Source organism: Camelus ferus, chromosome 13 (assembly GCF_009834535.1).
Source record: "Camelus ferus isolate YT-003-E chromosome 13, BCGSAC_Cfer_1.0, whole genome shotgun sequence".
NCBI lineage: Eukaryota > Metazoa > Chordata > Mammalia > Artiodactyla > Camelidae > Camelus > Camelus ferus.
The window spans coordinates 23,653,069-23,671,795 of record NC_045708.1 but is presented as its reverse complement, the minus strand read 5'-3'; the positions used below and the strand labels follow the sequence as shown (position 1 = coordinate 23,671,795).

At 46.0% G+C, this 18,727-nt stretch overlaps 1 protein-coding gene across 1 annotated transcript in view; it reads left to right on the top strand.

The window, feature by feature from the left end:
- CSMD2 (CUB and Sushi multiple domains 2) overlaps positions 1-18,727 on the top strand; it is a 473,825-nt gene that overhangs the window by 248,537 nt on the left and 206,561 nt on the right. The window contains 2 exon segments of the mRNA XM_032495868.1: positions 11,128-11,454; positions 15,432-15,626. Of these exon segments, the coding sequence (XP_032351759.1) occupies positions 11,128-11,454; positions 15,432-15,626 (522 nt within the window).

The window sequence follows — 18,727 nt, the reverse complement described above, 5'->3', positions numbered from 1 at the left end:
AGCAGGGGAGGGAACAAATGACTGTGATACACACTAAGTAACACACTCCAGCACAACGAGCTATGCTTAGTCATTTATTGATTGCCTGGTGCCCTCAGTAGACTGGAAACTCCCTGAGGGTATATATCTTGTATCTTAAATGCCAACCATATAGCAAGTTTTTAGTGAGTCCTGGTTTCCTGTTTTTGTTACACTTATTATTAATCATATTAGTATTGGTGTTGTTATACAGAGAAAGCCAACAAGGTAGGGATAGGAGGGGTCCTGGTTCTGAAGACACTTGGCCACCTAGATTTCATCCTGTAGCTCTCAGGCTGGTGAGATTGTGGCCAAGGGTGGCTTCGGTACGGCCTTGGTCCATTCGGGCTGCTATAATAAAATGCCACAGACTGGGGAGCTTAGAAACCACAGAAATGCAGTGCTCACAGTTCTGGAGGCTTGCAGTCTGAGATCAGGATGCCAGCCTGGTGGGCAAGGACCCTCTTGCAGTCGCAGTCTTGTGTCCTCATGTGGCAGAGGGGGCCATGGAGCTCTCTGGAGCCTCTTTTACAAGGTACTGATCCCATTCACGAGGGCTCCACCCTCATTGCTGATGTCGCTAAAGTCCCCGCCTACTATGCCCATTACCTTTGGGCATTAGGATTTCAACGTATGAGTTTGGGGAGACACGAACACTCAAACCTTCGCAGGCACTGAGAGGGCTGAGCCTGGCATACCGACTCTCTGGCTGCGGCTAGGGAGGATTAAAGGAGGATAGGGGACCCACACCACTCAACAGAAATGATGCTTAATGGAATTTTCCAGATGGACAGGAGGAGAGAACATTCTAAAAAGAGAGTGTATCCTGAGCAAGACCTGGCGTTAGCCTCGCACATGTGCAGGCCTGCAATAGTCCCATATGGTTGGCATGTTGGGGGCAGTGGGTGGAGGTGGGAAAATAAAGATAAAGGAGCTTGGCAAGAACCTTCGGTCCCTCAGGGTCTTTTCGTGCCCTTTTGAGAAGTTTAGGCTTCATCCTCTGCGCAACGGGGAGTCTTTAAAGAGTTCCAAGCAAAGATGTAACATCATGAGAATTTGTGATTTACAAAATTCATCCTGGAGCCGATATGTAGGATGGATTCAAAAGCAATGAAATTTAAAGATGGAAAACCAGGTAGACTGTTGCAGTGGGAAGAGGGCCTGGACTTAATAGGGGGTGTGATGAGGATGTGACATGTACAAGAGAACCTGAAGAGATAGCATCAACAGAAGGTAGTTACTGACTGGATTTGGGAATGAGGGAAAAGGAGTTGGTATATTTTGCTTAGGCAACTGGGTATTATCATTCATGGAGATAAGGGATGAAAGAGGCTTAGGAAAATAGATAAAGAGATCAATTTTGGACATGCATTCGAGGTGCCAGGGGGATCTCCGGTAGAGATGTACATCAGACAATTACAGAGCAAGTCTGACTGTGCGGGAGGGTCTGGGCTACCAGTGTTATCTGGGAGGCAATGGGGTAAGGAAGAGTGGTGGAGAGTGAGAAGGGGGCCAAGGGAAAACCCATAACTGGGTGGCCTCAAGCCTGAATCCTTCACTGATGACAGGAAACATTCCAGATGCTGGAATCTAGGAGAACCAGGTTTGGGAAAGAAAACTAGGAGGTCAGTTTGGGACATACTTAGTTTGATTTGCTGTGATAAAATCCAAACTCCTTCTCCTGGCTCTAAAAGACCTTTGCCATCCTCTCCAACTCGTTTTGTGTTCTTGGCGCCATGGTTGACTTTCTTCTGCTCTATTGGCCTCTCTTCTGTCCCTCACATATACCACGCTCACTCCTACCTCAGGGCCTTTGCACTTGCAGTTCCTGCCACCCAGAGTGATTTCCCTTTAGGACAACTGGCTCCTTATTATCAGGCCACATCTCAGAGGATGCCTCCTCAGACAGGCCATCTCTGACCCCCTTATTGAAAGTAAGCCACTCCCCTCCCTTCCCTCTTGTTCCCTTCACTCTGTCTCATGTTCCTTGTCACCCATTCGAATGTAAACTTCATGCCAGCTGAGGACTTGCTGATCAGTCTTGTTGGTTGCCACCCCATATCCAGATTAGTGTCTGTTACACAGCAGATGCTCCATTAGTACGAGGTGGAGACATTCAAAGACCGTGTCATGGGAGAAGACAACCCTGAAAGAGATCCTTTCATGTTGCAAAATGTGAAAGTCAGATTGGAGAGGAGAGCTTTCACGTGACTGCACAGGGGCGGCCAGCACTGGACTGGAAAGCCTGGAGTGGGTGTGACAGGAAGTGTTCCAGGAACGAGGGAGGGCTCAGGTCTCACCTAGTGCCCTGCTCACGTAATGCAGGATGCCAGCACCCAAGTCTTGCCTGCCTGAGAGATGGGGATTGGAGAAAACAAAGAAAAGCCAAAACCTGAGCACAAGTCATGGCTTTTCAATCAGATTACATCAAATATGAATCTAAGAGGACATGTTCCATGCTCAGGAAATACGTGGGCAGTGTCGTCGTGTACCCCGATGCTCCTTTTGGAACGTGTGTGAGTTTCTAGAAGCATCCTCAGGATTCTCCGCAAAGAGAACCACGCATTAACTTGATCTCATTTATGATAAGGGTGAGCCCGGCTGGAGGACCAGTTTCAGCCCTCATGTGTGTGACCTTGAAAAGTTTGCCAGGCTTCCTCAGACCCACTGATGCTAATAACTTCCACCAGCTCCAGTGCCAGAGATATTAAAATAACTCATATGAAAATTACCCCACCTAGAGCCTCTGTGCAGAAAGAGGTGAAAGGAATTCCTCAGTGGGTTTGTAAAGCCTCTGCCTCCAGTTCGGCTCTAGCATTCATCAGCAGAGGTGCCTCAGTTTACTGGTCCAGAGACGCACAATGAAGCAAGAACCATCTGACTGGGTGTCTCCCGCTTGGGTGAGCACTGCTGGAGAGAATCGCCCAACCAGGCAAATTGGCGCTGCTACAAATTCATGGTCACCAATCTCAGTCAAGCCTGCAACAGTGCCCAGCATCCATCTGTGTTTCTCAAGTCGGTCTGTTCTTCTCTTCCCCATGGAAGCCATCCCAAGCGTTCTCCACTCCCCTCCATGCTGTAACAGCCCCTCCTACAACCTGACACTGGGGAATGAGCTTGTCTTCCACCCAGCAGGCAGCATCCTCAACTTCCAAGTTCCAAAGACCCCGATCCTGCAGATCCTACCCATTCCCATCCTTCCTTCCTCTCACCTTCCCATCACCTTTGATACCGGAGATGCTCACTCCTCTCTCCCATCAAAAACCGATCCCTCTGTAGAGTATCCAGCCCATTTAGGCTTTAAGATCAGGGACCTTCGAGCACCTTTAAACTCACAGTAAGAGATGCACACACTCACACACACACACTCACACACACATACTCACACATAACTGAAACATTCAGTTTCACAAACAGTACTCACCTTTATCCCTGTAACGAACTCAGATATTTTTCCATTCTCTTCCTTTTTTTTTTTTCTTTTTTACCGTCCAGCTCATGACCTACCACCTTGCTTTCATGATCAGTCACTGTTTCAAAAATTTTGCTGCAGATTCTTCCTCACCTCCCACCTTCTCGGGAATCTATGCCTCGTGTAATTCATCCTCTTTCTTGGTCTCCTCAGCCTCTCCCCTTCTGCCACATCCTTCTTATCAACATTTAAATGTTCTCAGATCCCTCTTCTCTTAAACATAAAGATATTTCTTGACACCTCACATGTTCTTGCCCGTTCTCTAATACCTTCCTTCCCATCCAGACCTCTTTGGCAGGATACCTCCCCTTGCTGGGTCCACTCCTCACTTCCCAGTCCCTTCTTACCCCATCCATTCTAAGCCCCAAGTCCACCATACCTGGAAATGGCTCTCACCAAGGTCTTCCATGAGCTTCTTGTTGCTGAAACCCAATGGGTTTTAGGCAGATGCTCCACTGTATTTCAGGACAGATAACCCTCCCCTCCTTCTGGAATCCACTCTCCTGTTTCCCTCCTACCTTCGGCTGCTCTGTCTCCATCTGCCCCGCCAGCTTCTCCCCATCCACTTGCAGAGTTCCATGCTGTCTGTTTTTAATTTGCCAACTTGATAACTCTGCTGTTTAAAGGTTTTGTTTTCTGACAATATTGCACATTCTTCCCCCATCTTTATGGAACAACTTTATTCATTTGTCAGTTGCCTCTTAATTTCCTTAGCCCATATTTCTATTTTGAGTGTTGATCTTTTTATTGAATTGTGGTTCTTCATATGTTAAACATAGTAAATATCTAACTGTAATAACTTGCAAATATTTCTTCTCCATTTTTCCTTCACTACTTACCTTTTATGGTGATTTTTGAAATCCAAAAATTTTTCATTTCTGCAATTAGAAAGTATTTCCTTTATGATTTCTAACTTTAGTGTAATGCTAAGAAAGTCCTTCCCCACCTCTGAGATTACACAGATATTCTGTATGTTTTCTTCTAGTACTTATGTGGTACACTGATGTGGGTCCAGTTTTTCTATAACTGATTAGCCATTTGTCCAAGCATCCCTTATTGACCAATCAGCCTTTACCCTGCTAACTTGAAAAGCCTCCTTCATCATATACTACGTTTTTAGATGTCTGTGTCTGTTTCTGAACTTTCTTTTTTGGTTCCACTGATCCCTCCTTTGAAACTAATACAATACAGGTTTTATGATTGCAGCTTTATGATATGTCTTACTATCTGAGTTGACAAGCCTTCCTACCACTAGAAGGAAATGGGTCTCATGATTGAGAGCTTGGACTCTGGAACCAGCCTGACTGGGTTCACATTCAGCGCCATCACTTACATGCCTTGTGACTGTGGGCAGGTTACTCCAACACCCACGCTTGGCTTCTGCATCTGTAAAATGCGGGTAATGCTAGTATTCACCTCAGAGGGTTGCTGTGATGGGTGCTGGGTTAAGACATATGACATCTTGGAAGGCCAGCTAGCACCTCATATGTTATTATTCCTTGTCTCCCTCAAGGAGAGCTTGGCTGTTTACACCTGTTTATTCCAACAGATGGATCTTACAGTTGTTTAACGGTCCAGGAAAAAAAAAATTGGTGTGGGTCTTGCCTGGGATTATGTTAAATGTATACAATGATTTGAAGATAATTGTCATCTTAACAATATGAACTCGTCGTGCAGGAAAAGATTCTCATTTTTCAACTTTATCTTCTGCCTATCAATAAAGTTTTGTGTTCGTTATATAGATCATGTTTGTTTATTGTTTTAGGGCTGAATTTGACTTGATAGCTCTTTGCATATAGGGTTGTTTTGTCACTCTGAATGTACTGATGTGTGAGTCGGTGGGTGTGAGTGTGTGTATCGTAACATACGATTTTATGGCAATATTTGTATCAAGACTGACTTAAATAGCATGGCTATTACTCTTTGTTTAAAATTGTAAAGCTCTGGCCCTGACACTGCCTACTCCCTAAATATTTTCCAGTATCTTCAGGTTTTTCCCTTCACATAATTTTTGTAATTTAAAAATCTCCTGGGAAATCCTCCATTTTGTCAAGATTCCAAAATTATTAATATGTTATACATACTATTCTTTTATCATTGTTTTATCTCCAAATTTTATTATCCTATCTCTGTCTGTGTATCATTTCTATTTCTTGAGTAGACCAAAGAGAAGCTTCTGTTTGGCCTTTTCGGTTAATTTTTTTCTGCTTTTATCTTTACTAAGTATATTCTCCCTTTTCTCCTTCATCATGTTTGGTTATTCTCTTTGTCACTTTTTTAAAACACTCATTTCACTTATTTCTTTATTATTTAGTAATGGACAAGGCTATGAGCTCTCCCTTAAATATAGCTTTGGCCTAGTATCATCATCATCATTATAAGCAGCCTGTATTGACAGCCTTTGTTCCCTCTTTGAATTCAAGAACTTATCTCGGGGAGGATTTTATGTATTTTCAGGTGCTTAGGGATTTTTCTTTATTCTTTCATCATTGATTTCTAGTTTATTTGCACTGCGAATGGACACTGTGTCCCAAATTTTTTGCTTTGTGGAGGAGTTTATGGAGATTTCTCTGTAGCCTAATGTAGGGTCCGTGTCTGTAATATTCCATGTGCACTTGTAAAGATGGTGGTGGTCTTTGTTTGAAGGTTGAAGGGTTTCACGTAACATACACACTCATAGTATTTTACAGAGCCTCTTTGTCTTTATTCACTCTTGACTTCAGATTAGTATATTTTTCTCCAACTCTTGTATTTTTAAAATAGTTTATTCTGTCTGCTTCAGTGCTTTGGGGCAAAATGTATCATAATTGTACTAACTTTATTTTGGAATATGCACGTCATCCATTTTTTTTTTTTTTACTGTCGTCTTTGGATTTTGGATTTTGTTTTGCCTTGTCAGATCCCTAGTAATTGAATTATCATTTTGCAAGCTCTGAAACTAGCAGTAAGAACACCAAAAGAAAAAACAATGAAAGAGTGGTTTTCAACAAAACTTTTATTTCCTACTCAAGGTCCTGTTAAATAATAATCCAATATTATATGCAGTAATGACACATCTGCTTATTAATGAGTTTTCTGCCTTTGTTATTTTTCAAAAGCCTGAACCATTAAAGGTTTATTCAAGGTCAAGATCCATGAGCACAACCCAGTAACTACTCACAAAGGGGGAGGGCACCTCATGTCCCTCTTTTACCTGAGTGATTGATAGTGATGAGATCCAATCACAATACACTTTGTTATCCTCACCTGGGACACTGAGAAGCAAACTCTATTCTCCAACAGAAACACTTTAATGTAACATGTAAACCTAATTTTCCAGAGCAAGAGAGATTAGACCTTTGTTGGACAATGCACACTCCCTTTTCCTGCCCTTGTTGCAACAAGTCTGAATTATACTTAGGGACAGAAGACCAAGCTTTCTAGGGCCATGCTTTTGTTCTATCAGTACCAGTATATCAGCTCCATCTCTTTCCAGGCACAAGAAAAAAAATGTGTCATAGTAGATGTCTAGAGGACTCTTGACCCGAAAAAAAGAGGATCATCCAAGAGTCTAGTGTGACATTAGTAATATCCAAGGGTCTGCTATTAATATTAAAACTCCTATTTTTGTGATTTGCATTTGCCTTCACCAGTGGTTCTCAGATGCTCACTGTGTGTTAGGATCACTTGGGGAGCTTTTAGAACCCGTGGTGCCTTGGGTGCTTCCCACCAAATGAATAGGACTCTTTGGGGCCTGGGCATTGGTAAATTATAACACTCTTCTAATCTGAAGTCTGAGCAATCTTGGCCCGTTTCCTTATTTGTGACTTTTCTGAGTCACTAAGTTGTGTTTCTTTTCCCAAAATGAGGGTTATATTTTTCTAGGCTAGATTAACCTGTATACATTTATTATCATGAATGATGTTATCTCTTTTTTTCCCTTTTCTCAGCATCTTACTTTGCATTTCCCCTCTTTATGAGTCCTTGTTGTTTCCTTTGAATTCCATTTTTTTGCTAAATTAACTGCTTTGCTTTTTCCCCTTTGGTAATTTTGAAGATAAGCTACTTTATAGTCTATTACTAATTACACTTAACATCCTTAAAAACACGCTCTAACCTATATTTCTCTGATTAACCACAGAAACTGTGTAACAGAATTTCTTGCAAAATGAGGAAATTAGCATATCTCCTTGCTTCAACTTTATACTTCATGTCAGTATAATCTGCAGTATTTTACCCTGGGGTTTGGGCAGGAGTGATATCTTAGATCTTCTCTTCCAACAAATACTTCTTACACTTGCATTCTGTTTTCTAAATCCGTTTATAGAAATTATTTAGATCTTTGCTAGGTGGTTTATTTGCTTATTACCAATCTTTTTTTCATTTTTTATTAACCGTAACTTTCCCATGCTTGAGTTCTGCATTTTGATTCATCTCTTGATTGGGTTGAAAGCATCTTCAAGTATTGTTTTTTTTCAATGTTGTATGGATAATATATTTTTTGAAATCTGATATGGGAAGCAGTTTCTGTTGTCTTTGCTATTTAAGAATTTGGCTGGATCATACTCTTTTCTGCTCTAAATTATTTAGGGACAGATCTGTACTGTGTCTGAGAGAAATGCACCGAGGATCACGGCACAGTATTTTTTTCTCGTTTCCAGAGCTGACACAGGCATCCTTGGGGCTTGGAACGGGATGGGGATGTGAGGCACGTGTATTCATATCACCATCTTGTCAGATGGTGTCAACCATTAAATACTCATTGATTCATTCAGCAAATAGTCTTTGAGCACCTACAGTGTGGCAGGCATTGCGGGAGCCATTAGGGATGCAGAGGAATCAAACAGACCAGATTTCTGCTCTCATGGAATTTATGTGTATGTGTTGGGGAGAGGGAGGGACAGACCCTAAGCCAACCAGTGAACAAGATAATTTTGGAGAGTGATAGGTAGAGCTACCATATATAGCTGCTCAAAATGGTGCCCCCGGAGCTTTACAACAGGGCAACTCTGGGAAAAAGGTATGAAGTAAAGAATTACAAAGTGATAAAGTGATGGAGTTGGGGGTAGGGACTCAGGTGATGTTAATTAAATTCTCTGCAGTAAATCCATTTGTTTTCATACTTGCGGTGCCCCTGGTGGTCTTTCCTCTGAAATCATAGAGCTTTTCTTTGACTTCGGTCCGCCTTGATGCTGTTCCACTGGTAGACAGGCCATGTGGGTCTTCCCCTTCTGTTTTCGAGGTAGCTGGCTCTGTTGGTTTAGGATTCTTCAGTATCTGCATTATGCTCCCAGCTGGACTATCACAAAGCTGTAGAGGGGATAGCTATGTGAGGGGTGGGGGGTGGCATCTGTGTCCAGTCTCCAGCCTCCAGTTCAGTACTGATACGATGTTTGGGGTCAACAGAAGGCTCTTTAGCAGATTCTAAGAAAGAACACCCCCAGGTTTCCACTGTTAGACTTAGTGAGTAGTTCTGTTCTCATACTGGGAGACAGTGTTGACGGGTGGCTAAGGGTTTGGCCCCAGGAGCCAGATGGATTTAAATTTGCATAGATTTGCGTGGATCTGAATTTGCTGCTACCATTTACTGGCCTTGTAACCCTGGCAAATTACTTAATCTCTATATGCCGCAGTGTCTTCATCTTTAAATGGGATTAATAACAGTCCCTATTCTCATGCTGTTGTAGTGACTGTTAAATTGAGTAATTAATGAAAGTGTTTAGAACAGTGCCTGCACTTAGTCAGCCCCAACAGCATAGAATGACAATTACTATTAACTATACCTCGAGTTGCCTAAGTGCTTTTTCATGTCCTTCTCTCCCCTTGGCTCCAACTTCCTATACTTATAAAATACAGAGAGTACAGGGAGAAGAATGCGTGTGTCCTAGGAACCAGGTTCACTTTGCTGAATTTGATGGGAGGGCTTTGAGTAGCAGGTCGGAAAAGAAATGCCTAATGCAGAAAAAGGAAGACAGGTGGAGTCAGGGAGAGGGAAGCGGCTCTCAGCAGAAGGAATCACCAATTCCTTAGTTTTGTGCAGTTTTTTTTTCTTTTGCAAACATGATTTTATTATTGTTTTTCACCTTAGCTTCATTATTGTTAATAAGTCAAATATTATACTTACTTAAATTTTAATATTATTAACACCAAACATCAATGTAAGTGTTCTAAAAGCATTTAAATATTTCTCCATATTAGTTTCTACCTTCTTTATGCTTTTATATATTAAAATATGTTTACAATGGGCCTATATCATTTTCACAGTCAGAAAAATTAAATACTGTTTTCATTTTGAAAACACGCCACCCCAAAACCTTTTACCCTAATCAGCTTTTATTTGGGGGTTCATGTCCAGTCTTTACCCATAGATAAATAAATATTTAATAGCTATCATCAAAAGTATACATATAATTTTATGATGTACTGTTTCACTGAAAAATGTTTAGCGTGCTTCTTTCCACGGGGTCATATTTATCACTTTAATGATTGAGTTCAAACCGCATCACATTAAAGGCTGTAATTTACCTCACATTATTGGGCTGACATGTAGGTTGTTCACATGTTTTCCTCTGTAATAAAATTTATGTCACTAGAAACATCTTTGTCCATGTGGCTCTTTTCCTTTTCAACTAATTCCTGGAGATTACCGAGTCAGAATATTTAAATTGTTTCATGGCAGTTGATAAGAATACATACACTCTCTTCCAAAGGATTATATTAACTTCTGGGCAACTGGCAATAAATACATACGAGTTTCCATGAAGCCAATGGACTGTGTTTTCATTTAATTCTACCTTCTCTCATGAGAACCCTCTGAGCACACTCTTTGCTCATCTTGACGATGTTCTTACATAATTATAAAAGCTCTAATTCAATACTGATGGTTGCCCTTTGGCATGTTGTTGCATTTTTTTCATTCTATTATTTTACTTTTTAATTTTGGTTTAGTGTTTGTTTTTCCATTTATAGCACTTACCTCAGCCTTGTTCCAAGGTCTATTAGTTACTGGCATGAAAAGGGTTTAAAATAAAGATCTTCAGAAGAGTTGGTCCTTGGGAAGTGGGCCGGGTCTCAAGATTAGGCACTGCTCCCCTCTCCCCCATTTCTTCCAAAGCTTTGGTCTCTGGAAGATGGTGCTTACCTGGCACCTCCCTAGCATAGTTTTGTAGCTTTGAGGTTGTCAGAATCCCCGGGCACCCCTATCATTTCCCCCACCAAAAATGTTCAAAGGACAGAAATGGACTTGGACTATCTCCACCCCTGTTTACCACCGGGGGGTCACCACCAGCTAAGAGGAGTCAGACACTGTGACTACACTTAAGCTTGAATGGTGGTTTTTTTCCCAACACAAGGGACCGAAATCATGCAGACACCTGCCTGGGGTGGGCTCCCTGGAAGGGGAGAGGGTCCAGAGAAGAGCAACTCAGCCAAGTCTGCAGTTTGCCAGAGATCCCCTTCCCAGCACCCTGTGCAGCATGAAACCCAGCACTGCCGCCCACCTAGAGCTCAGAGCCCAGCCAGCCCAGCCCAGCCCTTGTGGTGCCCTTTCTCTCTGTTGCTCTTTAGGCTGAAGACTATGCTTCCCCTCCCCCAGCCCTCAGTGGTCCAGGCCGAATACCCAGGGATGCCTACTGACCTCCCCCGCTCTTCTCTTGCAGTTTCCTGCTTCTTCAACTTCACCAGCCCCTCTGGGGTCGTCCTGTCGCCCAACTACCCGGAGGACTACGGCAACCACCTCCACTGCGTCTGGCTCATCCTCGCCCGGCCCGAGAGCCGCATCCACCTGGCCTTCAATGACATTGATGTGGAGCCTCAGTTTGACTTCCTGGTCATCAAGGACGGGGCCACCGCCGAGGCTCCAGTCCTGGGCACCTTCTCAGGAAACCAGCTCCCCTCCTCCATCACAAGCAGTGGCCACGTGGCCCGTCTTGAGTTCCAGACTGACCACTCCACGGGGAAGAGAGGCTTCAACATCACCTTTACCAGTGAGTCCGCCCTGGGCCTCCAGCTGACCACCCCTCTGAGTGTCGGCCTCCGAGGATGTCCGGTGGAGGGGGCTCCCCCAGAGGGGTGCTGATGTGGGTGGGCCGGTTCCCCGGGCCTTGCAGGGCTGCAGTGCCAGGCATGAGGCTCCAGCATGACCAGGAAAAGCAGGAAGCACTGGCCGCTGGGCGAGTGTTCTTTTCTGTGACATCACTTGCTTTGAGCATCTATTTCCTACAGGTGTGACATAGAATGTAAAAGGGGCCTGGGCCTCATTTCTCCCTCCCACCCTCCTCCTTCTAGAAGGCCCGGCTAGAGGCAGGAAGGGCCCCAGAGAGAGCAAGCCCCCTATTATCCTCTCATTAGTTACCCATGGCTCTCTGGGTGCTTCCCCCAGTCCTTGGACGCCTACTCACTGCTGACGTCCCTTATTCCCCGGGGGGCTGCCCACACCTTGCCCAGTTCCCATTCCCAGAGTCAGATCAGAAACAAAGGTCTGAAGCAGTGTTTCTGTTTGGCTCTGAGACTTATTCGAGCCAGCTCTTGGGGCATTTCCTCATGGCCCCTCTCAGGGCCACAGTCCCAAAGTTGTCACCTCCAGTTTCAGCCCTGGGCCCCTTGTCCAGAAGTAACATGATGCTCAGCAATGATTATTTTCATTTCTGTGTCTCATGAGGTTTTGGTGAGGTTGGGGGTGGGGACAGAAGCTTTGAGAATGGAAACAGCAAGCCACCAAAGGTAGCAAGAAGGGCTGATCAGGGCAGAACCAGCCCTGGACCCGGTGAACTCGGCCAATGGCACATAATCAAATGGGGCTGAAGATGGTTACGCCTAAGTAGTTAACCAGATCCTTTCCCAGAGGCTGCTTGTGAAAGGCAAGTCCCCAGTTCAAGCTCCACCCCACGCACACAGCACACACATAGACCTCGTCCCTCTGGTATGTTCCAGCAGAACTGATCTCTGTCCAACGCCCCTCCCACCCTTGGCATCGAAGTCTTGCTTCCTCGGCCCACCTGTCTTTGGGGTCTAGTTAAGCTGAAGACAATAAGTGCCAAATGCAGGGTGGGGGGGTCATTGGGGTCCCCAGATTCCAAAGGACCCCCCCCAAGCCAAAGCCCTTCCTTCATGTTTCCCTCAACGCCTTCTTCAGGACACTGGACTTGATATAAACAACCCATCTTCCCACAGATGCCTCCTCCAGGGCTCTCGTCTTCCCATCACCTCTGGGCAGGAGAGGCAGAACCCAGTTCTGTCTCCCCTCATCTTCCCCATTCAGCACTGCAGCACTAGCTTTTAGATTATCTATCCTCACCCCTACTTTCCCATGAGATTGTGAGCTCTGGACAGATGTGGGTGTGTGTTACTTATCTTTCTATCCCCTCTGCCCAGGGCAGGATCCGGTCATGGTTACGGTCAGTAAATGTTTATTGAGAGGAAAGATCCATGAATGGCTCGATGACCTTTCTTCCCCCTGGTGGGAGCAGGAGAAGGGGAAGCACTATCCCTGGAAGCCCACTGACCCAGGGAGGTGAGGGCTGACGACCCCAAGGATTCAGAGTAGGTGTGGACACACAGTGGGGAACTGGGGCAGAAACAGGTACTCACAGTCTCCTAGGAAAACCACATCCTAGTAAGTCCCCACTTCCCAGCCGAGGAGAAGAGCCTTCCCTCTTGGGAAGAAGAGGCAGAAAGCAGTGAACCTGGCCTGAGGATCGTGCTCTTACCCAGCTTTTCTCTTGGAGGGTCCTCCCCAATTGTAAACATGATGCGCGTCCACTACATCAGTAGTCAAATACAGGGGCAGGTCAAGGAGGAAATGCTGACTGCCACCCCAGATGCCCCCACCCGGAGGTGATTATTGCCAACATTTGGTGACCACGGTTACAGACATCAGATAATGTTCTGTGCATCTATATGGACAGAGTTGGATGGATAGGTAGAAATAACCTTTAAACATGATCCTATTCCAGGCCTGCTGAGTCAGAGTCTCTAAGGAATGAGACCCTAGAATCTACATTTTTTACAGGTTTTTGAGGTGATTCGATACAGGTAGTGAGACTATAGTCCACGGGCAAGTGTTTGGGAACTAGTGTGTTCTCCCCACCAGGACATTCATCTCCTTGGCCATGACCCAACTGACGATCCTCTAAGCTGAGCTTGAGTTTGCCCGATGGGTGTCAGGGAGCTCGCCTCCCCAGACCCCCTCTCCACAGCTGGTGCTTCCCTTCATGAAGACTTGAAGTCTGTGTCCCTGTAACAAGCATCAGGGGCCCCGTTTCCACCCCCAGAGCTCCTTAGAGCAAACTTGATTCTGCGTCCACGTGGAGTATTTTGGACAATGATGATTGTAGCTGCTGTTAACTGAGCACCTACTGTGTGGCACTCCACAGGCGTCACAACATAAACTTCATCAGCTAAGATCTGTCCCCTCTCACGTGCCAGGAAACTGAGACTGAAGAGCTAGACAGTTAGAACTGGGCAGTATTTAAATCCCTGACTTACAACTTTTGCTCCAAGACATTGGAAAGAGATCCATATCCCTGCTCTGTGTGTACGTGTGTGTGTGTGTGTGTGTGTGTTTGTGTGTGGTGTGTGACTGATAGGGTTTTGAATAGACAAACGTCTGGATGTCTGGGCCCCAAGCACCACTATCCTTCCCACTCCGTATTTCTAAATGTCAGGGCAATCTCATGGTCATAGTTCCTAATGGAGCAAGATTGGGAGGCTGAAGTCCAGGCTGACATAGGCTTTGAGTCTCGGAGGGAAGGGTGTCAGGGACTCCAGCGAGGCTCTGCGAGGGGCCATCGTGATCGTCTCCATGTCAGGTGTTCCCACAGCTCACCTTCAGGAGGAGGGATCACTAGGGTTGCCTCCAGCAAGATCTGACAGCCTCCGGGGCTGCTCCTGTTTCTGACAGTGCCAGTCTTTCCATCACTAGGGAATTTCAGAGGCTTCTAAGTGGAGTTCCTCAAAGTGTCACATGCCCGTGCAGCCGTGGGGCCTGGCCTCCCCCGGAACGCCACGTCCTTGAAACAGCAGGGATGCCAATAGGGCATGGCCTCAGGGACTCAAGTGTGAGAACTGGGCATCCCTGATGGAGGAAGGCGGGGAACAGGAAGGAGGAGGGAACTCAGACTTAAGGACTTCCTACCACCTGTCAGGTGCTGTACCAGGCATTCTCCACTTTCAAATTCAAATCAACCTTCATTTCATTCCTGTCTCCAAATGACCCGGCCAGTGAAGGGTGATCTCATTTTATAGGTCAGGAGACATGTTTCAGCAAGAGTGCGTAAGTTGCCCAGAACCATGTAACTAATAAGAGGCAAAGCTCCATTAAACCCCAAAGTGTTCTGACTCTTTCCTCGACCCCCCACCCCCGACTGCCCCACTGTCTGATCAATTGTCTGGGCAGAGTGAGAGGCAGCCTGACAAGAGGCAAGGAAATGAAGGGAATGGCTTCAGACAGGGTTAATTCCAGGGCACCTGTTTACTGTGTTCAGTGTCCACTCATGTCATAGGATTTAGTGTCCAGCAATATAAATGATCCCATAGCTGTCTGAAGTTAGGGAAGCATGGAATGGATTTGACATTGAGGACACAGATCTGCTCCTTTACCAGGATGGGCCTCAGTTTCCTCAATTGTAAACTGCAGTCATGATACCTACTTCCTGAAATCATTATTTGATGTAAATGAGCAAAGGTGAGAAACAGCCCCCACCCCACCTGATCTACAAATAGGCGTGAGAATGAAGTTGGATCAGATGCTTAAGAAGGCAGGAGATGAGGTTTGACAAGCACCTGCTTTATGCCCCATGTGGTTCTTGGGTATGTAGCTCCCCACCCCCGACCGAGCATGCCAGGTTCTTGGGAAAGTGGAGGAGGTCTAGGGTTGACCATCCTAAGGAAGCTTATTTTCTCCGGGGGTGTCCCTCGGCACACCAGCTGTGCCTAATCATGTCCTTGACCCTCACCCACACAGCCTTCCGACACAATGAGTGTCCCGACCCCGGCGTTCCAGTCAACGGCAAACGGTTTGGCGACAGCCTCCAGCTGGGAAGCTCCATTTCCTTCCTGTGTGACGAAGGCTTCCTCGGGACCCAAGGCTCGGAAACCATCACCTGCGTCCTGAAGGAGGGTAGCGTGGTCTGGAACAGCGCCGTGCTGCGCTGTGAAGGTGCGTGCCTGCTGGGCGGGGGGTTCAGGCTATCGGCCGGAGCAGCTGAAGAGGGGGACCAAACCCTGCTGGTCCTCTTCTCCCATGACCCAGGACCCTCCTCTCACCCTCACGCTGGAATGCCCAGGGCTGTCTAGGATCACTTGGCACAGAAATGTGAATTGCAACCAGAGATTAAACTGGAGAAACACTGGTTCTGGACTGTCAGGCATCAAAAACACCTCTTCTTTCTACTGGGAATGCCCTCAGTATCACAGCCATTAGGAGCCCTGCTGCCAGCTCCCTCCCAGGGGACCACCTTCAGCCCGAAGCAGTGCTGGTGGGGCTGTGAGTTTTCCAGTCTTCCGAGCTGCCTGCCACTCTCTCCTCCCCCACATGCTAATTTCCCCAGTTCCCTCGGACATCTCCTAGGCCTGGCCTGGCCGCCTCTGTTAAATGCTGCCTTGATATCCTTGCAGTCAATCTCCTGGAGACTAAGGACAGACCAGCTTGAAGCAAGCACGAGGGTTGTTAAGGTGTCCCCTCGGTCCTGGCCTGCCATGCAGACGGGTTTGGACTCCATTTCAGAGACCAGCCATCTGGTCCACCAAGCTGCAGGCATTGAAAACACAAATTAAGCTTCCTGAGGAAAGGAATCACCTCAAATGTGTGCACCAAGCACAATGCCTGGCACAGAATAGACCCTCAATAAATACTTGTGAATCGTGGATGAAATATGAGTCCCTCACAGGCCCCTTGGAGGCAGTGGCGGTGTCCGAGGAGGTAGGGGCTGGGGTTCCCTCCTCTGGGAGCCAGAAAGCTTCTTCCTCATCTCACATGATGGACAGAGGGTGGAGACCTAAGGGACCTCTCTCCACCTGCAGTCCCAGACCCAAATCTGATTTTTTTTTTTTTAACCCAGCAGAGTGAGCGCTTCTGGAAATAGCATAAGCTTTGGTGTGAGAGAAATGTGAATTCCTAGCCTTATCCCTCCCAGCTGTGGACCTGTTGAGCCCCACCCACCCACCCATGTCAGCAGCAGGGGGATAACCATGCCTGTGTGATGCGGTTGTTTTCAGGGGAAGCAGGACGCAGGGCCTAGCGGATTGCCGGTTGGTGGTCTCACCTTTCCTTCAGATCAAGCCCCTCATTCTCCCTCCCTGTGCGCGCCCAGCTCCTCTGACCCCTTTGGTTTTCCTCATGGTCCATCTGGTCCAGGACACCTTCTCTGGCATCTCTCACTCACCTCATCTCTCCTTCCTCCTGGTTCTCTTGTTCTTCATGGGCCACCACCAGACCACTCTATCGGACCCTTAGTCTCACCACGATCACATTTTTCTTTACCAGTCCCATAGGTCCTCTCTCCCTACCAAGACTGTGGGACTTCTGGGCAGAAGCCCATGCCCCAGTGCCACTGAGCCTGTAGGGGCTCAGTCCAGCAGAATGGGCCCCCCTGGCAGGCATCAGGACTTGGTAACTACAGGGACTTCTCCCCACTGCCCACCCTCCTGAATCAGGTGCTTCTAGGCCACAGTTTTGCCCGGGCAATGAAACACTCAAAGGCCACATAAATGCACAACAGAAGTCAGCCTTCATTAATGGACCTGAAAGCAGTTCACTGTTTCACAGGCAGAGTCTTAATTTTGAAATTAAACTCTCTCATTTATTCTGTCCCTGGAGGGGGAAACGCTGAGGTTGGGGGACAGTAGGCAACCAGAAATAAGGGGGCAGCCTGTGGGAGAGACCTTGACTTGGCGCAAGGGAATGTCTGCTGGGTCTTCTTACAGTGATGGGCATTTGATGATTTTTGTGGACCTGAGGAGCAGCAGATCAGAGTGGCAGAGTGAGAGCCAGACACTGGGTGGCCAGGTCCAGACTTGAAACCAGACAGGGTAAGAACCCCTGGAATCTGGCCCTTCCTTGGCCCCTTTCCCTCCTGTATCCGAGCCTTGGGAGAACCCTGCTTTGTAATCAGCATCTTTGTCTTTCCATTTTTTCTAGTTTTGTTTTTGATTAAGTATCCCCACCTTGTGGACAATTAAATATGGGAGCTAATGGTCTTTTAAAAAATCTTTTAATATATGCTAAGAGCCTCTTTGCTTTTGAGAGGCTATAATAGGACAAGGGAGAAAATGGCTCCTTCTCCTAAATTTAGAAAGAAGGATGATCGTCTGGCTGATGTAAAGCAGAAGTCAGCAAACTTCTTCTTAAAGGGCCATCTAGGAAGTGTCTTCGGCTTTGTGGACCATGTGATCTCAGCTCAATTCTGCCATCATTATGCAAAAACGATGAATGGGTCTGATTTGGCCCTCGGGCTCTAGTTTGAGGACCCCGATCTAGAGAACAGAGGACATAAGGGGTCCATATGTTTAACATCAGAAATTTCCTAAGAAAGACTTCCAAGTAGTGAAGCAGCTACAAAGGAGTGCGAGGTTCTCTCCCCCGCCCCCTCCGTTCCTCTCTTTCTTGTCTCTTTTAAGGAAGCAGTAACTAATCACACATCACCATGATCAATGTTTTACAGGCGTTACCTCATTTCAGCCAGGCAACAGTCCAGAAAGTAGGTGTCCTTACTTTCCCTCTAAGGCACAAAGAAGTTGTCACTTGTCCAGGGTCCTCCCAGCTTGTGACAGAACCAGCATCCAAACCCAGGCTCTTGGCTACCCTGTTATTGTATTTTTCCTGAATTCTATCACTAGAGAGAATATGATTTCAAATATGCTTGTGAAAAACTTAAATGCGTCTACAAACAGGATGAAAAGCAGGTTTTCCCCTTTCCATATCCCAGTAGAAAACGAAAACAAAAGGAAACATACTGCCTATCACAAAAGACAAAGAAAACAGGACACCACATGGAAGCAGCAGAAATTGACAGCATAACACAAACTGACAGCAGTAAGACAAACATATCAGTTATGATAATAAAGGTAATTAAACTCCCTATTGGAAGACAAAAACTCTCACACTGGGTTTTAAAAAAAATATATGCTGCTTACAAGAAATATACAGGGCAAAAAGGAGATAAATTATCTAAAGGGAGTATGCATTTTCATTTTTAAAGCAATACTTGGTGGTTGTAAAAGAATTTAAACAATACACAAGTGCAATGAAGTTAAAGGGAA